The sequence below is a fragment of the Saxophila tyrrhenica genome, assembly GCF_035928015.1.
Source record: "Saxophila tyrrhenica strain CCFEE 5935 chromosome Unknown scaffold_2, whole genome shotgun sequence".
Lineage (NCBI taxonomy): Eukaryota > Fungi > Ascomycota > Dothideomycetes > Mycosphaerellales > Extremaceae > Saxophila > Saxophila tyrrhenica.
In genome coordinates, this window is record NW_027041734.1 from 1,315,507 (window position 1) to 1,341,051 (window position 25,545).

The 25,545-nt window shown below is 55.2% G+C and overlaps 8 protein-coding genes across 8 annotated transcripts; 3 read left to right on the plus strand and 5 right to left on the minus strand.

Moving 5' to 3' along the window:
• Positions 1–1,016: 1,016 nt before the first annotated feature.
• On the plus strand, positions 1,017–2,162 carry LTR77_001632 (uncharacterized protein; the record flags this gene model as incomplete). Its single annotated transcript, XM_064798893.1, has 1 exon — positions 1,017–2,162. One exon carries the CDS (start codon positions 1,017–1,019, stop codon positions 2,160–2,162), a length of 1,146 nt encoding a protein of 381 aa, XP_064663220.1.
• A 284-nt stretch (positions 2,163–2,446) lies between these two features.
• On the minus strand, positions 2,447–3,235 carry LTR77_001633 (uncharacterized protein; the record flags this gene model as incomplete). The annotated part of the gene is made up of 2 exons (XM_064798894.1): positions 2,447–2,664; positions 2,689–3,235. The coding sequence occupies 2 exons, from the start codon at positions 3,233–3,235 to the stop codon at positions 2,447–2,449; spliced, it is 765 nt and encodes a 254-aa protein (XP_064663221.1).
• A 490-nt stretch (positions 3,236–3,725) lies between these two features.
• On the plus strand, positions 3,726–5,787 carry ATG20 (Sorting nexin, cytoplasm-to-vacuole targeting pathway/endosomal sorting; the record flags this gene model as incomplete). Its single annotated transcript, XM_064798895.1, has 3 exons — positions 3,726–3,810; positions 3,871–5,606; positions 5,692–5,787. The coding sequence occupies 3 exons, from the start codon at positions 3,726–3,728 to the stop codon at positions 5,785–5,787; spliced, it is 1,917 nt and encodes a 638-aa protein (XP_064663222.1).
• Positions 5,788–6,041: 254 nt separating this feature from the next.
• On the minus strand, positions 6,042–7,240 carry LTR77_001635 (uncharacterized protein; the record flags this gene model as incomplete). Its single annotated transcript, XM_064798896.1, has 5 exons — positions 6,042–6,395; positions 6,456–6,703; positions 6,760–6,810; positions 6,936–7,006; positions 7,068–7,240. 5 exons carry the CDS (start codon positions 7,238–7,240, stop codon positions 6,042–6,044), a joined length of 897 nt encoding a protein of 298 aa, XP_064663223.1.
• A 1,488-nt stretch (positions 7,241–8,728) lies between these two features.
• Positions 8,729–11,826, minus strand: LTR77_001636 (uncharacterized protein; the record flags this gene model as incomplete). Its single annotated transcript, XM_064798897.1, has 2 exons — positions 8,729–9,636; positions 10,494–11,826. The coding sequence occupies 2 exons, from the start codon at positions 11,824–11,826 to the stop codon at positions 8,729–8,731; spliced, it is 2,241 nt and encodes a 746-aa protein (XP_064663224.1).
• A 646-nt stretch (positions 11,827–12,472) lies between these two features.
• Positions 12,473–14,531, plus strand: LTR77_001637 (uncharacterized protein; the record flags this gene model as incomplete). The annotated part of the gene is made up of 6 exons (XM_064798898.1): positions 12,473–12,887; positions 12,947–13,063; positions 13,114–13,301; positions 13,352–13,938; positions 14,009–14,170; positions 14,228–14,531. The coding sequence occupies 6 exons, from the start codon at positions 12,473–12,475 to the stop codon at positions 14,529–14,531; spliced, it is 1,773 nt and encodes a 590-aa protein (XP_064663225.1).
• Positions 14,532–15,591: 1,060 nt separating this feature from the next.
• LTR77_001638 (uncharacterized protein) lies at positions 15,592–17,500 on the minus strand (the record flags this gene model as incomplete). Its single annotated transcript, XM_064798899.1, has 3 exons — positions 15,592–16,053; positions 16,106–17,340; positions 17,455–17,500. 3 exons carry the CDS (start codon positions 17,498–17,500, stop codon positions 15,592–15,594), a joined length of 1,743 nt encoding a protein of 580 aa, XP_064663226.1.
• A 1,911-nt stretch (positions 17,501–19,411) lies between these two features.
• LTR77_001639 (uncharacterized protein) lies at positions 19,412–21,672 on the minus strand (the record flags this gene model as incomplete). Its single annotated transcript, XM_064798900.1, has 2 exons — positions 19,412–19,789; positions 19,864–21,672. 2 exons carry the CDS (start codon positions 21,670–21,672, stop codon positions 19,412–19,414), a joined length of 2,187 nt encoding a protein of 728 aa, XP_064663227.1.
• Positions 21,673–25,545: the final 3,873 nt, after the last annotated feature.

Here is a 25,545-nt window from a genome sequence, read left to right on the forward strand (position 1 = left end):
GATGTGAACGCTTCAGCGATGGGGTAGGATGGAATGACATGCCTTGTATGATAACGCGAAACGGTCAGATATTGTATCAAGTGCTACAGATTATCCAGACCTGTGCTCGTCGATGTCCCACATCTCAATCATTGTACTGATTGATGGCCAGGTGTCAGGCCTGGAAGAGGATCTGGTGTACTTCACTTCCACTTGATGGGAATTCAGCCGCCTTCAAGACCATACGACAAGCATCTCCAGTCTACAATACGGGCCCCAGCTGTGGTCAGTGAACGCGGCTCACCGGGTCAGAGTGAGCCATGTCATGGCCTTCTCACAGACAATGACCGCCCGCTGACTAGGACGATGTGGCCCTTTTGACCGCAATCTCGTCTCGGAGAAGAGTGCCAGATGTGCCCGTTTGGCTTCTTTCATTTTCTCTAGCACAACATCTCCCTCCTTCTCCAGACCGACCTCACAACCGCCTGAACGGGCCTAGTAGATCTTGCTTAAATTAGAACACCTCCACTCCAATCTTGCAACGCTCCAAGCTTTTCTCCTCCACCTTCAGCAAAAGCAGCAGTCTTTGGGGGCCAAACAGCCAGATCTCCCACTTACCGACGGCCTCTCGGCGTGGCCGCCAACTTGGCGCATCGGGGCATCACCAAAGCTGCCGTGATGATCACAATGCCAGATCTGCTTGGAGGGGTTCAGATGCGGGAGGCGTCTTTTTGGGCGTCTCAAGACCTCTGTTACACCGTCTACCTGGCCGCTTCACACCTCCAACGTCGCAGCATCCGTTTCGCCTGACTCGACGCGGTTTGTCCTCTGTTTCGAGCGACAGGCGCAGCAACTCCTACCAAGCGTTTCCACAATTTGGCCCTTTTGTGCTTTGGCCCTCAGCCTCACAAGGACGATCGGCAGCAAAGGCAGAAAGCCTAAAGACCGCCTCGGAGACCTCAAATGTCTTGGAGGTAGGTTCTCGAGTTCTGCATCTTTCCTTTCCTGTTCATTGTACATACATTTTCCTAGCAACCATGTTAAACTCCTCCTTTACTTCGTTCTTTGCGACTCTAGCATTCATCAACACAGCACTTTCCCTTCCAGTAACAGACCTCTTGCCACCGCCGGTCAAGCGTGCAGACACGACACCGCGGTTGATCCAATATGTCCAGACGTTCCACCCTGCGGATGACGAAGACGCACACCTTTCCATACTACCTCTTCTAAACAAAGACACGGGCATCACTCACGTCATCCTCGCTGCTCTCCATATCAATGGCCCAGATGGCAACATCACCCTCAACGACGAGAACCCAAATGCAACGACATTCGACCGCACCTGGGAGGAAGCCGCCACACTCCAACAGAACGGCGTCAAAGTCATGGTCATGATGGGCGGCGCCGCCACCGGCTCCTACGACGGCCGCCTCTGCAGCACGAACGGCAGATCGATTCAAGATGCTTACTACCTCCCGCTCGTCTCAACGCTCAAATACCGCAACGTCGACGGCATAGACCTGGACATTGAAGAACCCGTCGCCCTCTCCTGCGCTCAAAACCTCATCCGCAGAATCCGACAGGACTTCGGTAAAGACTTCATCATCACCATGGCGCCCGTAGCCTCCGACCTTCCCGCGGGCGGGAGCGGACTCTCAGGTTTCTCGTACTCGCGCCTTGAGAGATCTAGAGCCGGGAAACTGGTGAACTGGTACAACGGCCAATACTACTCCGGCTTCGTGCAAGGCAGCCTCGAGGAATCCTACCAAGCCGGCGTCGCCAACGGGTTCAAACCTGAGCGTGTGGTCTTGGGAGTGCTGGATAGCAGCAATGATGGCTCCGGTTACGTTTCGCTCAGCGATGTCAAGGAGACGATCGAGAACTTGAAGGAGGATTACCGCAAATTCGGCGGTGTGGATGGGTGGGAGTACTTTGATGCTGGGGCTGATGAGTGGTTGAGCAAGCCGTGGCAGTGGACAAAGCAGATTGGGAAGGCTTTGTTTGGAAAGACGGAGAAGAGGGATGTGCAGGTTAGGGAGCGGAAATTGCATACGCCGAAGTTGCCCGGTGGTGTGGCGGCACTGATGGCGAAGGGCCACGACCAGATTACGGCTGCAAGGGCGCTGAGGATGGCGAAGGGGGATGAGGTGGAGGCGGAGAGGATGCTTAAGGAGGGTTCGTGAGGTTTGATGGGGGGATTATGCATAGCGCAAGGCGTTTCAATGGGTATATTGATGACACTGCATATTACTGTGGTCGCCATGAACAGAGCAGTAGTCTGTCTGCGTCCTCTGTCGTGCGACTGTTGCGCTGCCGGGGCGCAAAGTCCCGAGGGCAGCATAGCTACTGCCAGCGATGGCTGCGTTCGATCCACGCCGCTGGACTTAGAACGAGCGCCGTCGATCAGACAATCTCAGCTGCATGCCGTAGCTTCGAAGCGATAGTGCTGGTGCAACATGCGCATCGATCAGTCGCCTTCACGCTTCACCTTCACTTCATCTTTCACCTTCTCCGAATCCTCGCTCTCTTCCTCATCCGATCCCTCCTCGGACGACGGCTGCGCCTGCACATATTCCTCCTTCATCCACACCTCCTGTTTCACATCCTCCATCAACTCCTCCCTCAACCACTTCACTCCCTTCCCATCATCACCCTCCGAAGGTTCCAACCACAACACTCTCCTCGCTGCCCTACTCCAGTACATCTTACTCCGATCCGAGACATTCTCAATTCGATCATGGCCCATCAAAGCCTGATACAGCGCCCACGCCAGCACATCCAGCCCCAACACCCTCAAACACCGAATGATCCGTGTCAAGCGCAAGTGGTTGTGGTCCATCGACTTCAACCACGTAATAGGCGCCCGACGTTCGAAGTTTGGGCTGCGTCCGATCAGCGCATCCTCCCTCGCACGCGGACCTATATCAGAGGTGGCGGTGAAGTTGGCGATCTCCAATTTCGAGTAGCTGGGATTGAGACCAAAGCCGTAGAACTGAAGCATCCGCTCCAAAGCGAGGACCAGGCGCTCTCGAAGACCGGAGTGATCGAGAAAGGCGGCGCGGACTTCTGGGGTGATGACTGGGGCGGTGGGGTTGATGGGAGAGCGCTCTGGTAGAGGGAAGAGGACCTGGATGTAGTCGTGTTCGTGCTCAAGGGCTTGGTTGTTGAAGCGGAGGATGTCGTTGAAGGTGCGGCCTTTGTGGTCGCACTCATTGTCCGTGGAGTAGAAGTTGATGATGAAGCTTTGGGGGGCCATGTTGAGGTTCTGGGTAGTGGCGTAGAGTCGTGTTGCTGCAATTGATCTTCTGGGAAGTCGTTGGAAATGTGGTCTCATGTACGTGCTAAGCGAAATCGAGTTCAGCTTTCGTGATATTCTGCAGAGGTTGATGAGGTGAGGTTGAAGGAAAGATCTTGTGCTTGGACGCATATTGTGCTCTTCACATGCTGGTAGACACAAGTGAATGTGGCCTTACTGCGCGGTGGTCTATTCACAAGGAACCATTGGACGGAAAGACGTCACTCACGTCGTCCGCTACACGACCACTTCGTTCGGTCGTATGCACGACGATGGCGGAAGAATGGGTGTACTCCAACCTGTGGAGGTCTATCAACCTCTTGGCGAATACTGAAGGTAAGCTCGACTCGACGTCACCCCCGGAACTTGCCGAAGACCATCGCAGAGCTCGAGGATACTGGTCCTCTCTCCTCAAGCACTACTCATTCGTGGACTTTGTGAATTGGCGAAGATGTGGGACGATGAGGACAACAACCCCTATGGCTCCTTTCAGCGTCGTGACTCCGAGATCAGCGAGGTCCAGTCGCCGGTAGACCGTTGGTCGCAGCCAAGCAGTAGAGCAGCGACGAGCATAGGCTGATGGGTGTATACTACAGGCTTCAATCGACCTTCGACTCCCCCGTCCGGACACTCCTCGCCCACCGAGACACCCGCCTTCCTCTCGCGCTCCGCCGAGCTGAGTGACGAGGACCTCTCCGACTCACGACCCAAGCTAGCAAAGGTACCGCCGAAGGAAGGCGGCTACGACAGTCGCATTGAGCAGATCCTCTACGAACACCCAGATCTTGAGATCCAGATCGTACACGCGGGCAAGAACACCGAGGGAGGGGGCGGCTTCATCACCTACACCATTCGGACAGGCGAGATTGAAGTCCGCAGACGATACTCCGAGTTTGCTTCGCTACGCCAGACGCTGGTCAATCTCCACCCAACACTTATCATCCCACCCATTCCTGAGAAGCACAGCTTCTCCGACTATGCCGCCAAGCCTACTAAAGCGAAGGAGGATGTCGGTATCATCGAACTCCGCCAACGCATGCTTTCGACCTTCCTCAACAGATGCCGTCGGATGAAGGATGTCCGTGAGGATGGAGTGTGGTGGCGCTTTTTGGATCCAAACGTTAGCTGGAGTGAGGTCTTGCACTCTCACCCGGCCGCCAGCATACCCAAGAACAACCTGAAGGCACCTCCACTTGATCCTGCAAACCCGACGCAAGCGCACTCGTATCTACCTATCCCTGCGACGAACGCCAAGCTTCGCTCTGGATCTGGCACCTCGCAGTCTGGCACACCCACCTCGCCACCGCCATCTGTTTCTGCTTCTTCGGCTGCACACAGCACACCTGGAATTCAATATGCCCGCTTCCCACCTGTCGCTCAGCAGAACATTGGCGAGTCGGAATTAGACCCGTACTTCTCTACCTTTGAAGGCTCGTCGAAAGAATTGGAGACTCTCCTCACAGGATCGATGGAGAAGGTGAACCAACGGCTACTACGCCACCTCTACAGCCTTGGCGACGATCTTATGGATCTTGGTGCACGCTACAACGCCTTCTCGCTCTCTGAACAGTCGGCAAGTGTGGCACAGGCGATCGAGAAGATCGGGCAGGCTTGTGACTTCACCTACATTCAAAGTCGAGATCTCAGCTCTGCATTAAGCGCAGGCTTCGCAGAGCCAATGCGAGAAAGCGCGCAGTTCGCCGGTGTTGTGAGAAGCGTGCTAAGGTATCGTGTGCTAAAACGAGTGCAAGAGGAGATGACGCGAGACGAACTGGAGAAGAAGCGTGCGCTATTGGAGCAGCTGGAACGTAGCGAGGCCGAAGCGAAGCGAATAGAACAGTACATGTCTTCGTCAAGCGCATACAACCAGCAAGGCTCAACACCAAAGCGAAGCACCAGCAGCTCCAGCAACCGCAGCCGAGATACTTCACAACCTCAGCAACACTCCCAACCCCCTCGAGAAGACCACGAAGGCGACAACAACAGCGTCGACTCCGATTTTCCACCAACCACCGCCGCTTCTTCCGATCTACCAACCTCTCATCAGGGCCAACCAACACCTTCGCAGCCTGATCACCACCGGCGCGCAGCTTCGTCCTCAGGTCTGACGAACAAGCTCTTCGGCCGTCTCACCCACGCTATTCAAGGTGTCACCGACGCCGACCCGGAGCGCGCACGCCGCGATGCGCTGGGCAAGACCAAGGAATCGCTTGATCAGCTGGAGCAGGCAGTTGTGGTGGCGAAGACGGATGTACAAGATGCGAGTCAGGGTGTGCTGAAGGATTTGAGGAGGTTTCAGGGCTCGAAGGAGGCTGATTTGAGGAGTAATATGGTGAGTTCTCGCTTTTATCTCACTTTATGCGAGCCTGTGCGACTGGCGAGGCCGCCGTGAGAACGGAAGCTAATGGTCTGGGCAGATCAACTTCGCGCGAGCACACGTGGAATGGTCAAAGCGGAGTTTTGAGGAGTGGGAGAAGGCTAGAGGGGAGGTTGGCCGGATTGAGGTGAGATGAGGTCAGCTCAGCATAACTCGTCTGTGCATAGGTATACCGATTGGATGATGTCGAAATGAAAACAGCACTGATGCCAGGATCCTTTTCGCACTCTCTTAGGCCTTGTGTTGCACGTTGGTACGGTGATATGGATCGGCTTGCGCCAACTTTCTTAACACAGGGCCGTGGACGCAAGAAATAGGCAGGTTCATAGTCAACACGGGCATTCGAGCAGTGGCTTCTGAATCATCATACCACCAAACAAGATTGACCGACTACAACAAATACTTCTTGTCCGTTAAGTCATCAATCAAATCAAACATCGCCTTCCCACCAAACCAACCCGCCTTGTGGCTCCCCGCCACACCACGTGTGTACACCGCCTCCTCCTCGTCAATCTTATGTGTCTCGCCACCCCTACCTGCCGCAGCCGCATCAGCAAGCAACTGGACCTTGCAAACGCGGTCAAGCAGGTAGAACCAATTGACCGCCTCCTCAATCGTCTGCCCGACGGTCAACAGGCCGTGGTTGCGCAACAGTGCAGCTTTCTTATCTCCAAGCGCTCCGGCGATATCATCGCCCTCGTCCGCGGCGAGGACGACGCCTTTGCCGTCGAACACTACGTGGTCCTGTGTTCATGCATGTCAGCATCGACCCCCCTGGCAAGCTGGAGAAGACGGCCTACGTACGTCGTAAAAGATACAGCTCTCCAGACCAATAGGATCCAACTCCTTCCCCAGAGCGCAGAACGCCCTGCCGTTCACCGAGTGGGTGTGCGCAGCACACAGGACATCAGGCCTCGCGGCATGAATGGCGCCGTGGATGAGGAAAGCGGCTTTGTTGAGCACTTTAACGCGGCCGTGGTCGAGGATGGCGCCGTGGTGGTCGACGCGCAGGAGGTCGGAGGCTTTGATGAGGTTGAAATCAAGGCCGAAAGCTATGATCGCAGTGGGTCAGTATGACTGTGGAGAGTGACGGGGAGGTATGACGAACGGTTCACCCAGAAAGTCTCCGGCTCGACGGGGTCACGGACGGTGATGTGTCCTGAAGCACAGAAGGGTACAAGGGTCAGCGGGTGTCTTGATGCCGTAAGGGGAATCACAAGGTCTCAGAGCGACACTCGGGGTGTGATCGTGTCTTGGAGAACCGTTTGACCCATCAGTGCTTACCTGCTACGCCTTCGTTGAGGCCATAGTGGCCGAAGATGCGGTAGGCGCCGGCGAGGCGGCCTTTGATGTATCTATCGGTTGCATCTGGTTAGCTCGCAGTTCTGCTGGGGTTGGAAATAAGAGGTGACCGACTCTCGCTCCTCATACTTGTCCTTGAAGTCAAGGTCTGGCGGAGAGAGGAAGCCGACGTCTTGACCGGCGGTCTTTGTGAATTTGTCGGACTTGTTCGACTTGTCGGTGGCCGATTGGGATACTGCAAGAGGGATTGACTGCTCCGCTGTTTGAGTGAGGACTTCTGTCGCCATTTTCGCTGTCTGAGCTTGTGTTTCGGTTTCTTCCTAACAGGGTCAATTTCGAGTATGGGAATGGTGAGATGTTAGTTGGGAAGATTGAAGATGACTGTGGTTATACCGATGCCGGGTGAGGAGGACGTGGGGTATTATATCCGAGCGGAGCTGTATGTAACAAGGTATCTCAAGGAGTGGCGGCATGAATTCCGCGTAGCATTGACTGGCTATCGCGGTGCAGATATAGACCCCTTTGTCTTTGGACAAGTCTACTATCTGTCAAAACGATATGGACGTGCGAGCTCTGTACTTCACACCCGAATTCGACGTACGTTGCTACGCCGAGCAACACGGTCATGTGCCCTGCTGTGAACACCTGCGCTGTAGAAGGATATAGGGAGATGCCTCGCATCACGTCAAGCTCAAACCGCGTTGCATGTAGCGAAGGAGCTTGTGTCGCTTCGGAGTAAAGGAGTATGTAGTGCCGGAGAACATGCCCGCAGCAGGCCGCAGAGCAGCCTTCTGAAAAGGACATGCGCTTAACAACCTCAGATACCGCATGCGGCAGCCCTTCAAGCCACCTGACGTTCAGAGAGCAATCGCAAGCCCGATCACACATCCTGCTTGCTCGTCTTCAGGTACTGAGCAATACGCTTCTCGATGGGCAGGCATACGTATATGCATCTTCGTAGACTTTTTGCACAGCTCTGACCAACATATGCCTCCTGTCGCTGCGAAGCTGCTTCCGACCAGCTGGTGGATGTCCGTACGCGGACCTACATCGCCGGGTGCAGATGCTGTGAAGTATACGGCCAGGAGCTCCTTGGAGTCAAGTTACGTGATTGCGCACCCTGAGATTTGGGCTTCTGCTTCGGCCAAGTGTGCTGACGCGGCTGTGGTGCGATGAGGTCCGGTTGTTCTGAACTCGTGGATATATCCGCTCGATCATGCGCATCGTGTGGTGAGGTGCTGACACAGCCATCTTCCAGCTGGTCCATTGGCGGTCACCAAAGCGCTAAGGATGAAGTCTTCTCACGTGCCGGTTGCAGATGTGAGAAACCGACGTAGTGAAGTCGTCTTTGGTGAGCATGTGACAGCCGGCCCAATCTCGGTCCCCCTTCGCTCACCCTCACCAAAGTATATATTGTTGTAACAAAAAGACGTTCCATCTCTAGTACCCATTGAGGGAACGGGTGTTCACAGCACAACCTTGCTTAATGGGATCAAAACCACTCCCCCTCCCCTTCGTCTGCACCATGACCAGTTCCTCGCCCACTTGGGTCGATCCTGCGCTAGGAATGAATAGAAGCAAATCTGTACGCCTGGTTTCTTCTCTCCTCCGACGATGGGGGTTTTCTTTTGCGGTTCTCACCGAAGGTCGGGGGTTCGAGCGAATTTTTGCTAGCCGATGGCGACGGAATTACTTCGTTTTCCTCTTTTTGTGAACTCGCAGTGTCCATCGCGGACGAGCAGACAGTGAAGTCAACGAAAAGTTTGAAACCACCCTCAAGACTTTTTCAAAGTCACCAGTACACTCGGACCGACCATCGTTATCTTCTCATCACCGCCAACACCCAAGATGGCCTTGATCTCGTTGAAAGCAGCAACCACGCAGTCATCCTGGGTGTGGGCCAGCTCTGAGTGTGCTTCTCGCCATCTGGTGACGGCGCTGATGGTAGCAACGGCCTTCTCAGTCTCGTCCACGGTCATTACCTTCTCACCGCAGACATAACCACCATCTGCCTTCTCTGGCACTCCGTGAAGGTTCCAGACTTGATAACGATAAGAGCTCTCCGCAAACGCCATGCAAGGCTCCCCGAGAGACCAAGGCATCTTCAGGTCGGCGTACATACCCATCAGTGACCAGTTTCCAGGCTTCTGGTAAGGGCCAAGCGTTCTTTGCTCAAGGTCGATCAGGATCTCCTGGATATCGTTCGCATGCGGAGTCTTACGGGGATGGACGAAGATCCGCCAGATGGTGGAGAAGGCGACCGTGCCTCCTGGTCTCAAGACACGAGCAGCAGTAGGCCAGAATCTGTCCATATCAAACCAGTGCCCAGCCGTCACCGCTGTGATCAGGTCCACGGATTCATCGGGGACGCCGGAGCACTCCTCGGCGTCGCCTTGCATGTACTGGATCGGGCTCAACTTCGCATGCCCACCGATCGCCCTGGCCGTACGCAACATCTCGTCGCTGGGATCCAGACCAAAAGCAAGGTCGAAATGCGGCGCAAGGTCTCGAGTTGCGCTTCCCGGGCCGCAACCCAGGTCGAGCAATGAGCCGAAGGAACTACCGGTCGAGCCATGGAGGCCTATGATCTCGTCGATGAGGCTCTTAGGATAGCCACCTCGTCTGCGTGCATATTCTTCAACCTGGGCTGAGGTATAGCCACGGAACGTCGTGTCACTTGGACCTGTAGCGCTCATGGTTGGCCTCGACTGCTCAACGATTCGCCTTCAATGAGTACTACTCCAGACTCATGCTCAAGAGGATTTAATGGTGCGCCTGTTGTTGAATGTTAGGACAGTCTCTAGCTTTTAAAGCAGAGCGATGGGGAGAAGGCTGGACATGAGACGACAGGCCGACGTCGGACGGCAATGGAGGTGTCGAGATATCTTTGGAGGTTAAGGATATACTATCATACACGAGCTGCGGTAAGATGGATTACATCTGCTGTCACATGGGTCGTGAGTACCGTTGTAGAATGCGATCAGAGAAAGGATGCCGGAGTGGAGTTGGAGTGAATACAATCGAGGACTGAGCTCTCCTATTGGCCGAGAAGGAAGCGCGCTAGCTCATGCTCAGCTTGGCACCGAACATTCACCTGTTGTGTCACATGATACGGGCATGGTTGCGTCGAGAAATGCTCAGATCAATTATAGCTGGACCTGAGAAATCCTCAACTCAAAGAATGAGGTAGTGCAGCTTCGGAAATGTTACATCTTCTCCGCCTGGCAGGCTAGGCTGGGAGGCAGATCAGTCACTGTGATAGCGGCACTTTTGAGGATGCGTCCGAAAACATGGATTGGCGAAGTGAGGTGCAAGTAGAGGTAGCGGATAGAATGCAGTGTTGTAGTGTATGGCAGCTGTACAGGTCTCGTATCGTTCCAGGGGTATATGTCTCAGTTTTGCCTTCCTTCTGCGCACCCTTTTGCACACCCTTTTGCACAGCCTTTTGCACACCACAACGCCGCCAAAGATATCCTCTTTCCGTGCATATATCCGCGCATGCGCCGTTGAAACCCACATTCCTTCATCGATGATCCTTACACCCGACGCTCGTCAAACTCCAGCTTCCCTTCGCATCCAGCACCATCGCCGTCAACTCGCCACCGCTCACACAGCCAGTGTCCAAACCTTTGCTCCAGCGTTCGTTCTGCAGCCCGGCCTTGCTGTGATGACCATAGACGACGACTTGCGGCTTGGGCCACTTCTTGCCGCTCTTCAAGCCGAACCGTCCTAGCAGAGTATCAAGACCCGTCGTAGGTTCATTTGCGTCCTCCAGTGAGTCCCAGATGGCAAAGTCCTTGACCGACTTCTTCCGGTACAAGCGGTCGTTGTACCAATCCCAGATGTCGTGCCACGGCTTGCTCTTGCCATGTTTAGCCTTAGCTTCGGCGAGAGGAAGATGACTTTTGGTCCGCATGCCCCGCATGTTCATGACGAAGTAAGGGTCTTGCTTCTTCAATTCCACTGCGGGTACAAGGCCTCCGTGTACCACAATGATCTCCTCAGCAAGTGGCGAAGACCTCCTGTGCGACGGCTTGGCTGCCTGTGGTAATGCCGGCACCCGCAGCATAAGCGGCATGCTCTCGAGGTACTTGAGGTGCTTCTTGTGCAGTTTCTTCAACAACTTTCTGTCTTTCTTCGCGCCGCTGCTCATGGCTTCGATCGCAGAGTCCGTTTCCAGTGATTTAGCGGCCACCGTAAGTATGCGATCCTCGTGGTTCCCTCGCACACTGGATGCGCCAATGCGCATGAGCTCGTCCAACACGCCGACATTGTCTGGGCCCTTCGATATCACATCGCCGACCGCAATTAGGTGGTCCTTCTCCTCGTCGAAATCAACCTTATGCAGCAACTTCTTAAGCTCCTTCGCGCACCCATGGACATCGCCCACAAAGACTAGCCGCCGCTCGCGCTTCGGATCATGCTCGCCTCCTGGCACATATTTGCTGTCCAAGTCTTCAATTTGCGTGCCATCAAAGTCGGCCGATTTCGTGATGCCGTATGTTCCATTCTCTTGCGCCATGAAACCCTCTTTCATCTCCCACTCTTCCTGAAGATGAGGCAGAAGATACAGCCTCCACATCAGCAAGCCCACCCCTACGAGCACTAGCAGGTAGAACAGCATGTTGCGGGTTCTTCGAGAGCGAACAGCGTCGCGCGTCAGGTTGGGGCATGACCCTTCACCTTCAAGGTCGCAGAAAGGCAGCTCTCGTTCCTCGTCGTGGTAGACTGCCTTCTCATCTTGCCATGGATTGTTGACCCGCTCGATAAGAGGCTGGCGCGAGTCGGGAAGGATGCACAAATGGTTTGCGCCCGGCAAGGCGGCTTTGCGCTCACTCAGTGGCCGCTCGTCGTCGGAGTATCGTTCAATCATCGTAGGGCAGGGTCCATAGGTTGTCAAAAGAGTAGATTCGGGGCGGCGCTAGGATGTCTAGGTACGTTTGTGTGGTTTTTTGTCTTGCGATGCTGGAAATGAAGGAAGTCCGCCCTATGCCATGGTCGAAAAGTTGTAGGGAGAAGCAGAAGAATACGTCAAAAGAAAGGTTCAAGATGTCGTAGGCCTAGGCCACGTTGCCGGCTCCTGCCGACCGCTGTGACCTCATCGCTTGGCGATATAAGGTTGCGCGTGGCAGAGCTTAAAAGTGTCTGCCGAATTGAGAAGCTCGTCCCGATGAACAACAACATCACTTCGTTCTTCTATACCAGGTACCATCCCTCGCGCGCTCACGGAGTCGCAGGTCTTCGATGCACAACTTTAGCTGCAGCATATGACAGGGGAATACAGCCTGTGTACCTGCATATCCTCCGGTAACCCGACCCTGGTCGATCGCATATCCCGATGCAGCATGAGCTGCCAAACTAAGGTACGTTCAGCATGCATGCCGTCCATGAGTGCGTGCGTCGAGCGGCGTCTCGTTATCTCTGTAGGTGCGCAGCGTAAGTACAATGTCTTGCTTGTCCCCACCCTTCTTGGCTGCACCTCCATGAGACTTGGCTTCAGGCCAATGCTCCTTTGAAATATGAAGGTTGCTAGCCTCGCTCTTCTTTATCTCTTGCAGTCAACCCAAGCTGCTTCGCCCGCTGCTTCGCCCCCTGCTCCCGTAGCGACCGATGTCCATGGGTCTGGAGTCTCATACCATGGTATCTACAAGAATAGCATCGAAGCCTTCCTCGGTATCCGCTATGCTCACGACACAGGTGGCGAATATCGTTTCAAGCCTCCACGTCCGTACACGCCAGATCCAGGTAGCAGGATAGAAGCAAAAGATCCGGGTTCCTCATGTCCTCAGCGGAAAGACTATGGCCCTCTGGGCATCTGGGGCACTTACGATTATGTCACTGACACGTCTGAGGACTGTCTTCGGCTCAACGTTTGGAGACCGAACGGCACGGCTGCTGGTGATAAGCTGCCGGTGCTTGTATATATACATGGAGGTATGTTACCTGATGCTCTTTGGACCCTCCGAACACCGGAAGAGGCTGATGTGCTCCAGGATCGTTCTTGACCGGCAACAAAGATGGTATCCTCGCCCAGCTAGGAGGCATGCAACTCCATGCCATCGACAATGGCCATCCGATCATGAACGTCGAGCTGAACTATCGGCTCGGAGGTGGGTCACGTTTGTAAGCCTTAGCAGGCCACCGTCTGATGAAGGTGCAGTTTTCGGCTTCGCACAGACAGGCGCACTCCTGGCAGAAGGCTCCACGAACGCCGGTATACGGGACCAGCGTGCAGCCCTCGAATGGGTGCGAGACAATATAGCGGCTTTCGGCGGCGATCCTGATAAGATCACCATCCATGGTCAATCGTCCGGTGGTCTTGCCGTGGGCATGCAGATCATGGCATATGTGAGTGAGCACAAGTCCCATTATGACAGGCTGTGCTGAGAACACCGAAGGGCGGCACCCGCCCAGTCCCGTTTCAACAAGCCATTTGTCAGAGCCAAGCGCTTGAACCAGGAATTACAGGTAACTCAACTCGGAAGTCAATGGCCAGGGCATGGTCTGTATCGGTCTGCGCCAGCTACTCGTTCGATTCTGCAGAGAACGTTGCTTGCCTTCGCAGCCTGCCAATGCAACAACTCTTGAATGCTCAGCTGATCACTCACACCGCTCGAGTGGCTCGACAACAAGGTGACAACTGGCTGCCTGTAGTGGACGGCGATATCGTTCCAGCGGCACCGTCTACGCTCATTGCGGAGCATCGTTTCGCCAACGTTTCAGCGATGATCGGATGGACTGTCAATGATGCTGTTTTGTTTACCAATACGAGCATCAAGACGCCGCATGAGACGTATCACTTTCTGAACAAGTACATGCCTGGGTTTACGGTGGAAAATGTTGAGAAGATGCTGGCCTTGTACCCTTCTCCTGATTTTCAGCCCACACGCTTCAAAAATGGGACAATCAAGCTGCATGCCGAGACGTATCGCGCTGCCCGGATATATCGAGACCTGTTGTTTACGTGCCAGCCGATACACTACGGGTGAGTGCGACGCGAGAGTACATTGACGACCTTCGCAACCATGCCTTCGACTGACACATGTGGTCGACAGTCAAGCTCTCGCCGCCGCAGGCAACCCGGTCTACTTCTACAACCAAAACCAGTCCATGCTCCAACCCCTCCTCCACAAGCACGACGAGTACGGCTTCGGAGTCGTGCACACAGCTGAGCTGATCTATGTCTTCGGGAACCTAACCAAATTCAATCTACCAGGGTATGCTCCGATCAACCTTCAAAGCAGTTCGTCAGTGTTATCTAACAGACACAACAGCTTCGCATACCACCCCCGCCCATCCGACCACCGCCTCGCGTCCCAAGAAAGCCGATCATGGTCGTCCTTTGTCGCCGTCGGACAACCTTCGCTCGAAGGCCACGACACGCTCCAAGGCTGGAAGCAAGCAGATTTCGACGACGACAACTATGGTGTGTATGTGATAGGTGGCAAGTACCCTGGCTACTCCGGCACGGGACCGAGCAGCAGTGCGAAGGCGAGAAAAGTCATGCTGGACGAGAAGCTGAGCGAGCGGTGCGGTTTCATCAACTCTCCCGAGATTGTGAAAGAGATGCTGTACTAGACATCAGACTCACATTAGGCGTGGAGCCACCGCAGTCGACGCTGGAAGAGTGGAATGGGCGGAATGGTGGGACTGGATTGGGTTGGTATTATACACAAAAAGCCTGTATACATGCTGCGCTTCGCCCTCCCTCCCTTTTCTCCTACAACCTTGGATGCTCGCAACTGTACTGTCCCACTGGTCCCACACCCATACAAACCCATACACCGCATGCATGCTCCCCTGCCGCCACTGAGGCAGACAAAACAGCGCAAATACCCAAACCCAAGAGTCTCACTTCCGAGGAGGAGAACCAGCTAGTCCAAGACCCATTCCATGCATGTCGAACGCGGATATTGGAAAGCCGATGCAGCCGCTGCGGCAGATGCCCCGGTGACATGCTGGGATGATCGCGCACTGCGCTGAACGTTGGGACTGCTGAGCGAGAAGGATCGCAAAATGACAAAGGAAAACATGCACTGTTGTAAGTGCTTTGGAGGAGGCGATGTGGGGTATAAAGGTCGTGTTGGTGGTAGATGTCCAGCAATGTCGGCTTTTTCGCTGGCCAGCCCACCAAGCCTGTTCTTGATCCAGTCTGATGCCGCAGAGAGGTGTGCCGCTGTGGCCGGTGACCGCAGCAGGAAGTTGTGAATCTCAGGCTTGCTCGTAACGCTATTCGAATGCTGAGAAAGGTGGTTGATGCAAAACGTGTTGTCGGTCCGTGCCGAATAGAATAGACTCTGGCGCCTCCATGTGGTGCGAGGAAGCAGGACAGGATGTAAGCTGGTGACGGTGAACGGCCGGGTGCTCAACAAAGGTGTTCCCGCACGATCGAGCTTGCATGCGTGCCAGGAAGTATGGAAGCCAGAGGCGAATAAAAGCTTTACAATTTCTAGTGTCGATACGGAAGCTCGCTCGATGGTATACAGAAGCGAAAACAAGCCTCAGGCTGAAGTTAGGGGGTATCTCAAGGTCCAGTATGCAGCCGTCGCTCAAGGAAATATGCCACCAGTCAGATAGGCCCAGGTCGATGTGTGCCGGCTTGGATGCTCAGTGGCTCGCAAAATGGAGCATGTCCCTGTTATAATGCGACATCCAAGACAATGCTGACATCCGACACGCGGTCAGTCGCCAGATCCTCCAGCACCGGAATCAGATCCAAGAGCTCGTTGTCGTGTGCATCAGAGAACCAACTGCTAATCGGTACTGCATGCTGCGGGTGGAAGATGTAGCTCGTCGGCGAGTTATCGATGATGATGGTCTCCTTGAGGTCTCGTCCGACCTGGCTCAGGTCCTTGACATAGTTGCCCTGGTGGTTGTAGCAGCTCTCGCGGAACAGTCGGTGATGCACAACGTGATGAATGTCGAGCTGATCAAGAAGTGGGTCTCCATACTTCGAGACGGACGCAGTGAAGACCACAATTTCGTAGAGCTCTCCCACGCGCTTCATGAAGGTGTCGACTCCAGGTCTCTTGATGACATACACGTTGTGGTATTGGCCTTCGATTTCGACGGGGATGGTAAAGTCGGCTTGGTGCAGAATCTGCTAGACATGTTAGCTGGCAAACAAATGCAAGATGTCTCCACAAGCATACCTTGAAACTACTATGTACTAATGTCTCGTCGAGATCCAGCACCAAGCACTTCTTCCCTCGGAACTCCGGCCGGGGCGGCGGTAGAAGCCATTTCTGAGTCTGTTCAGGCGTGGAGACCGCAGCTTGTTCTTGGCTGACAACGGCACCATCGTGCTGCTCCTGCGCTTTTTGTATGGGGGGTGGCGGCGGCAAATCTTCTCGGTTGATGTTCGATGATTCTCTCCGTTGATGGGCCAACTTCTCTTCCTCCACAACTGCAGCAGCATCTTGTCCAGTGAGAGGAAGCGAGGGCCCAGAATCACTCATCTCAATGTCATTGTCCCTGGCAGCCTGCTCTGGCGTCCGATCGAGGATCATAGCGTCTTCGTCCTGCTGGACCACAGGAGTAGGCGCATCGACTTGCACATCGGGACTCTGACTCGAGCTTGGTTCTTCTGTAGACGTCGCGACCGGGAGCACACCAGTGACAGGTGCTTCAGGCTGCTTTTCCGCCTCCAGTGGCCTCGTCTCCGGGTTGGGCTGTACGGGTGGCGCTTCAGATGGAAGTGTCGGCACGTTCCTGTCGACAGTCGCATCTCCTTGAGCGGGTTTGTCGCTCTCCGGCAGAGGTATCACTGGAGCCGCGGCCAGTTCTGCTTGCGGAGGAATCTGGGCGGCTGACTTCTCATCCACAACCTCCTTGGAGTTCTCCGTGCTGGTGGCAGTGGTGCTGGTGTTCTTCTGTTGCGTGGGTTGCTGGGCTCGGACAGGCTGTGATTTCGGTGTCTTTGCAGGCTGTGCGCCTTCAGACTGTCCGGCTTCCTGGCCTTCGTCCGGCGCCGCGCAGCAGTTCAAGAAGGACAGAAATCCGCTCTTCTTCTTCGGCCGAATCGAACTAGCAGCTCCTGTTCGTCCTGCGGAAGTTGGTCTCGCGTCTTTCTCGGTGGTGGTAGGTTGCTGCTGCGCAGAGCGTTTACTACCCGCGCTGGCATCTCGCTTCCTTCGCCCAGTTACGCTGCGCTTTGACCTCCCTCCAATGCTTTCCGCCTTCTCATTCATCGTACCGCCGCTGGCATCTGCTGATGAAGCAGCTGGCATGTCCGCCTGTCCGGGAACACCGAGCTGGCCGGGTGTGGTACCCTCCTGTGTTGTCTTCGGCGCTGCGCTACTCGCGTTACTCGCATCTGCAGGTGCCGATGGCTCGAGCGAAGATGTCCTCGGAGGCGGTGCAGCTGCCAGCGATGAAGCAGGTTGACCTGTGAAGCATGTGATTAGCACGTGTCGACCTTGATCGACCATCCCCATGCGACTCAATGGCAATGCTGCCGGCCATCCCCATCTATCCCTTCCGCACAGAAGACGTGACTCACCTATCGCTGGCCCTCCGGCTGCCGGCTGGGAGCCCTGCTGGCTCATGGGGAGGGTCGGCTGCCCGACGCTGCGGGTCTACCCTGTTGGCGCTGACTGCTGCTATGCGAATGTGATTGCGCCGACGAGTAAGTGAACGTGGAATGGCCAAGCCAGCGAGCGATACTTCGCACGTGCTCCGACAAAGTTAACCGTGTAATGTGTATGCGAAACGGCGGAGCAGGAAGGTCGAGTTTGCGGTCGGCTGTGCTGGCAGTGGAGGCGTGGGCGGGTCAACGGGAAATGGCAGCCGCGGGTCGCTGTAATGCAGTCGTCCTTCCCAGGGGCCCCAAGCTGTTATTGCGCGCGGTGCAGCAGGAGGAGGGCGAGGCGTCGCTGTTGTGGTGGGTGGTGTGAAAGGCCGGTGGAACGCGTACGGAAAGGTTCGAGGGAGCAGGAGCACAGGGCAGTGGCAGTGGCTCTTCCCTTCTGGAGGTGTCAAGCCACTCGCTTTCCAATTTCCCTCGCACGCGGCCAATCACCGCCCACTCCACTTTGGCTCGTCGAAGCTGTCAATGGAGAGGCTTGCTTTGACACTCTACAGAATGGTCGCACACATTCGCAATGGCTTTGATTCATTCGTACCTCTCGCTGCTGTTTCGCCCTGCTTGGAGCGTTGCTGCTTCTCCGCCTTGCTTTTCTCTCTCATGCAGCCCACAGTTCAGCCTCTCGATCGCTTCCCAGTTCTCCCGCTTTGCCGCCCGCTGCCGCCGCTAGTCGTGCGATCTGTGCGGTCTGGGCCTGTCTCCAATGATCGACATCAGAACAATCAAACATTAGCTCATCACAGCGCGACTCTGCGGATTGCTCGATGTCCGGCACGGGATGCTTCGTGGCTACGGGGGAAGAGCGGTCCGCCAATAGGCTGCGACGCGGAGGGGGCGAGACGTATGCGTTGCGGGTACGTGGGATGGATGAAGTAGACTAGAGGGAACATGTAGACCTCGTAGATGTCTGCAATTCTTCATACAGTACCTGAGTCTAGGACGTGAAGTCGAAACAAGGTATGTGAGGTCGAAATAAGGTAGCATGATGTCTCCGTCCCTTGAGGAAGGAGCGCTGGCCATAGCTGCCTCCCCCAATTCCACGGGCTCATATGCTTATCCCTCGCGATGAGCTTAACGAGACGACGTCCCTGAGGCACTCGCATGAAAAGTGAAGACCTGACCATTCAGTGGGAGAGTTACAGGGTGGCACAGCCAAACTCGATGTGCAAAGCATACAAGGGAGCATCGAACTCGTGCTCATAAGCATATGTATCTCACTCCATTCCCACATAGGCTACCGCTCAACGATAGACCACTAGCAGGTGACCAAAAGCCCCTTCAATATACACAGGCTCTCTCACAAAAACTCCTTGTGAACACCTTCGCTTCGCCAAAAAAACAAGCAGGCGCTCCCAAAACCCAGACCATTCCTCCTTCCGTTTCTCGAAGGCTCAGGTCCACCCGTATGCACAGAGCCCAAGCCGAGCCCAAGCCGAGAAGAGGATGCAACTTTTATAGGTAAAAAGGCCACACATCCAGCGTGGCGCACGCACTGTGCACGCACGCGAGGGGGCCAGAAAAGGAGATCTATACCGTCAAACGCCATCGCAAGAAGAAGTAACGCAAAGGTTACTCGCTAGAAGTGCAAGTCCAAAATCCCATACCGCACCTTCGGCTGAGTGCTGTTCCTCATCGACAAGGAATAAGAATACTGGTGTGAGAGTATTCTGTCCCACATTGACAAGAGTCCAAACAGCAGCAGCAGCGAGAGTGCAAGGTCCAATCCGTACGAGCAAAGATGCTCGCGATCGTATATCGTGTTCCGTTATGCCATGATCGTTGCCACGCCTCTACGTGATTTGATCGCGACCGAAGTGAAGTCGACGTTGAGGGGTGGCAGGAGGTCGGAGACGAGGGTGAAGCATGGCTGCCATCAACCATGTATAGCGGTAGGTATGTGTGAATCGGAAAGGTATCCGTCCCGCGCATCGTGGTAATATGGATATCCGAAGCTGATGGGAGATGCCGCGCGTCCGCCCATGCCACCGCCTGTTACCGGCGCTGGCGAGCCCGAGCGCGACGTGAATGGACTGAACGCTGTTGTTGGCCCGTGTCCAGCTGGCTCGTTGCTGCCGTCTACTGGCGGCGAGTCAGATTCTGAGCTCGTAGATGATGACCCAGGCGATGCAGCATCGGTATCATCGGCGCCATCAGTCTTCGCAGCAGACTGTGATGCAGCAGATGATGGTGTTGTCTCAGTAGCAGTAGGCAGAGGGGAGCTGACGGCAGGCTTTCCAGGACCAGAAGTGAACTGTCAATGAAGTCAGCTCAGCGTCCAGACCTTCAGACTTTGGCCGTAGTGTGTGCGGTATTGGCGGAACCTACGTAGCAGAACTTCTGGACCAGGTCTTTGTACTGATCGGAGCCCATCGCAGGCCTATCGGTGGTGATGGCGTCAGGGTGCTCGTCTGCCTTTACAGGACCTTCAGTCCGGTCGATAGGTCCAAAGTAGCTACCTCCGGCTTCGTTCTGAGCGGCGCCTAGAAGACCACTCTGACGACCGTACTTCTCCTGGGCAGAGGAGAGTGCAGCAGTCAAAGACGCACCAAAGTCGTAGCGACCGCCGAGGCCGTTGGCGGTAGGAGCGGCAGTGGGAGCCTGGAACTTCGCGCGCGGCTTCAGCTTGACGGCGTTAGGAGACTCGCCGAGCAGCTGGTTGGCGGAGCCAAAACTGTAGGTAGAGCCGCTATCGAAGCGATTCGAGAAGTCATCATCGATGCTGTCGCGTTGGCCGCGGGCGCTCGCAGGTGGAGTATGGCGGCTACGTGGAATGGCGTTAAGAGGTCGAGCTCCAAGGCCAGGCGCTGAAACAGGCCTCTGAGAGCTCTTGACGACTTTGGTGAAGTCGATCTGGTAGTTGGTGTTGTCATTGTTGTCCCAGTAGTCCTGCCCGCCAACGTTATATCGAACGCAGAGGAGCAGAGTCTTGTTGTCGATGTTCGCTTGGTCAGACAGCTTGATGTGGAAGTTGAACCGATCGCATCCATCAGTGGTGGGATTCTTGGGGTCATTGTTGTACTCTGCAACCACCTCGGACGTGGTCTTCCAGTAGTCGAGAGTGAAGCGAGCCACGACCAGCTTGTGGAACGAGATGTTCTGGACCGCGATAACACCAACCAGCGTTTGTTTGTCGGTAGATAGGAAGATCCGCTCCACTCTGACTGGCTTCGTTCTGCGATCAAAAGTGTCGGCTGGGAAGTTGGCCAACCGTATCTCGCGCTCAGCTTTGGAGTCGTCGAATGGGAACTCCGACTCGCTCTCGTACATCTCTACTGGTGAAGTACCAGCGCTGACTGCGATAGGCTTGTCGACCTGCAGAAAGTGTCGCGTCTGATTGTTGCTCTCGTTGAAGTGGACAGATTTGTGGTAGGTAGGTGTTCCTGGCATGCTCGAGTATCGCCTTCTGGATGATGGTCGCAGTGCAGGTTTCACCAGCTCACCAGACTTCTTCCGCACCAGCGACGGTCTCGACAGCGGGCCCTCATCGTCGTCGCTATCGTCCGATGACTGCGCAGGCGAGTCGAACTTTGTCCGTGGTATGATGATTGCAGTCTCGGTGGACGACCGAGAATGCGAAATCTTCCGAGCTTCGGCGGTCAGAGCTGTGGGTGATGTTGACTGAGACACCGGCTCTGAGATGGTCTCTGATGTCAACGTCGTGCCCCTATCCGGCGATGGCTCTTTTCTCTGATCGATCAGCCGCACGGCCTGTTGCAGCTCATCAACCATATTTCTGTCCAGCTCACGCTCACGCCCACGTTGATGTTCGTTGGTCTCGTCGCCATCTGAGTTTTCCGACGAATCAGGAGGCGACAACACCGCGCCAGTCGGCATTCTGAGGTTGTTGACTGGCGGTGGCGACTGGCGGACGCTGCCATTAGGTGCAAAGTCCACCATCTGCACCGATGATCCCTTCTCTGTAGGTGTCGGTAGTGCTCCCTCTGATTTTGCTATCGACGGCGATCGTCGGTGTTTGTGGAGATATGAGGATGAGGACATGGATCGCGGCGGAGTCGGGCGGCCGACTGAGGGTGACCGTGGAGCATCTTCGCAATACGATGACGACCGGCTGATGGCGGGACTGGTGGGCTTCGACGAGGCAGGTGACTGCGCGGACGGAGGCGTATATGGCATCTCTTCAATCCAGGCAGTGCAGGAGGTGCTCGTCGTAGGTTGAATCGCTCACTTTGTGCGAGGCATTAAAAGTTGTTGATCGCAAACGTATTAACACACCACTGTCCGCGTCATTTCGTCAGCAGCCGCCTGGAAAGCCTGTGTCAATGGTGAATATGGTGTTACACGTACAGAAAGATATGAAGTCGCACACGCTGGAACGGTATGACACGCGGGCTCAGCGGGATGGAGAGGATGATCTGTAGGTCCCAGGACTCGACACTCGCGGATGAGCAGAGCAAGTGAGGTGCAGAGTGGTCGTCAGACGACTCGATGCGCACTTTGCTGCTGCGTTCGCGGCAGGCGTAACCAGAAATCAACTTCCTGGGAAGTGCCTGCGCTTTAGCGCCGCCGAGTAAGGTATCGTGGTCTGTGGGAGAGGATCCCAACAACACAACACCAAATGACAACAAATCCGCCGTTCTCGTAATCTGCAGCACTCGCACTGTCTGACACCTTCAGACAATGATATGAGGCCAAAGCGACACTCTTGGTGGAGAAGGGAAGAAGTGATGTTGGATAGATCAAGGGCAAGCAGACGGGCAATGGGGCCCAGAACTGATGTGCGGAGATCCACAACTGTTGAGAGGTGTGGGAGGGTTGGTGTGCACGGATTCGGCAGCGCTATGCCACCATCGACCAGCAGGCCTGGCTCTCTGGCTCCGCAACCACCCATGCATGTCCCATCCAGGGCAGCAAGCGACGCTATGGCGCACCATCCGCCTGTTGGGTCCTCAAGCTGCAGCAACGCGCAGGCGGTAGACCTCTAGCGGATCGCCCGGCAAGGTGGGACCGGCCAAGTTATACAACTCGAGACTTCGCGATACAAGATGAGCCACAGTTTCGTCCGACAGGCCCATCGCTGACATATATTCAATGCCACGAGCTTGCTGGTCGGTAGCCGTCGCTACAGAAGTCTCTGTTATCGCCACCGTTACCCTTCCTCCGCCCTGCAAACGACATCCTTACCATCCACGGCCATCTCACCAGCTCCACGATTTCTTGGTGGGCGGTCAATGGTACATCATCACTCGTACCTGTGGCGCAAAAAGATTTCATCCTTAGCGCGGGGTTGAAGCAAGGTTCGGCAGCTGCGAGATAGCCATATCGCTCAGCAGCACGCAAAATACGACAAGATGTTACCATCAACGGCGTTGAGACACTCCAAGATATTACCTCAATCATTCGACAAGATCGAGACGATACGGCAACTTTCTGTATGCGGCGGTGGTAGCTTCTCACAAACATCTCATACAATCTCCGGACCTGGAGCTTGGGACGGCAGGCTTGGTCAACGGTCGCAGACGACGTGATGATTGGCCGGGCATTCCGCCGCGCGGCTCACCGTCGTCGAAGACTTTTTCACCATCCTCGAGCCATCCTCAGATATAGCAAGTGGATGCTGTGGATGCGGTGGACTCTTCTCCGGACGCGGTCGCGCTCGCACCTTGGGGACGCGAGTTGCAAAGGCTCCACGCTCCCCGGAGTGATCGTCGCAATGACGAACTGCTTACCGACCAGTGGTGACTGATGAGTTCGCGAATTGTGGTATGCAAGCTCAGATGATCGTATCGTGATACGGCGTGCACATGCCGTCCGACGGGATTGCGTTCGCCGAGAGTTTGTTGTGGGCTGGCCATGGTTGCGATAAGGACGTTAGACGAAGTGCTTGCGTTTCAGCTGTCCACACAACAAGCCGGGGCGGACGAGCGGTGGACGATGAGATGAGAACGAGCACGATGTATTGGCGATTTTGATTTGCTGAAGCGGACACTTGTCGCAATCGACACACTGTGTTCGCGATGGCGACTGGACCATCAGCATGTTTCTCATCAATCGGCAAGCCGACCGGCGCAAAGAACAAGCCCCGGATGCCGGGATCGCACAACATGAAGCCGTGCACTGGCCACCGCTGCCGAGCATCCGAAGCCGCACTGCACCACATCCATCCCATCCAACAGGATCCAACTGCCAGCATTCATAGAACGTTTCGAGCGGAGCGGGCATCCAAGCAGCACGTGTTGCTCAGTATCTCGCCAGCAGCTTCGCGAGCCTCCGCGGAACGGATAGCTTCCAGCCGTGTCCGCTGCAGGTGCCCCTCCTTTGCTACAGCTGTATAAGCATGGTTGAGGAGCACGCTCCGCTGCATTCCTATCAACGAAACCTAAGAATCAATGGCTTTTGATAAAGTCTAAGTGTCCGTTACGAAATCCTCTGATAATGTCAGATTGGAGGCCGTGCCACACGGCTTTTCTGTGGAATGGATGGCACTGCTGTAGCAGTAGAAGTCGGGGCTACAGGGCGCCGAGAAGGTGTTCAGAGAGCAGTAGCCATGCTGATACATATATACATCCAGCAGTGAGACCCACGCGGTCCAGGCTCCACTGACACTCGTTTACCTCATCTCCTAAAGACAACTCAATCCTACCTGCACCGCCACAGCTTTGTTCACGATGTCCTCTCAAGTACCATGCCAAAGCCTTTCGGGGTACCAAAGAGTATTCGAAGACAAGAGCCTGAAACAGCCTAATGGGCTTCGCTGACCTACGCTCTCTTTGGAAATTCGTTCGTGTCAACGTCTCTCCCATACAGCGGTGTACTTACCGAGCCGATTGCGTGAATGGCTCCACAAGTCTGGGGACTCCACGATGCCACCAGAAACTCCAGATCTGTGCCCCATCCATCCTTCATGATAAGCGTCCCAACAGCGTTTTGCCACCAGACCGTTGAACGCGTTGTGTGGAGGTGAGGGTGGTCAGTGACTTGGGGACTCTCATATGTGTCCCACTGGTTACGGTGATCTTCGATGCAGCCCGAAGAGAGCGAGCACTGAGCATGTCGTGCAACGCAACTGCTGCGAACTATTCTCCAAGCGGACACGGGGAGGTCGTGCTGGCTGCTGGTCAACCTCGAGCCGAGGGGACGGTGTCTAAACGCACCACAGCTTGGCCTTGTTCGCGACGACAGAGTGATCGCTGGAACAGAGCCAATGTTCTTCGAGCTGGTGATGGTGTCAACATGTTGGTCGGCATTTGCATCGGTCCGAATACCATACTATACCATAGCCTACCACGAAGGCAGGACGAACATGCTGCAGTGTCTCGCTTGTTTTGTCTGGAGACCCCTCATGAGACCCTACTTTCTCCAGCATCTCGCATGTCCCTGATGTCGTACAGAAGGAACGCCATCACCCCACGCAGCCCTCGTGCTCGATGTTGTGGCAGAAGCACCCCAGACTGCCAAAGCACTCACCACGGACATACCCTGCATCGGTGGCTGTCTGTTGAGCACGTTCAAATGCGCGGAGCAAGCCATTGGGAGGCATAGCTCCTCCATCAAACCTAGAGCCTGGACACTTCCCCGCGTTGCAGGTTGGAGGTTGAGAGAGTGTGCGTTTCTAGTGACAGCGAATAAGCGCCAGTGAGCAGCATATTTCGGGAACTCAGCGTGTCCAGAACGGCGCATTCGCTCTCCATGGAAATCGCTTGTGGGTGTGGGGATCGCTGAGGTGGAAAAGTGGGTTGCGTTGCAATATCAGCTTCTCCACAAGTACTTCACGTTTATGGTGAGGGCGTCCGTTGGCCGAGACGACGCGAACTCATACCGCGCTAACGCACCCCGACGGACCCTGTGGCGTGCAGCCTGCATGTTCGCATGCTTGTTTGCAGCAGACCAGGCTCGAACGAGCCCTGACAGTCAAGAGCTTCGCTTTCATGTGAAAGTGGTTTTAGCAGCTTCCCTGTTGTAGAGAAAGTTTGCGATCTGGGGATCAACAGGGTCTTTGTCGAGAGTGGTAGGAGGAAGCTCAAGCTTTTCGAGAGCCAGAGTTTGAAA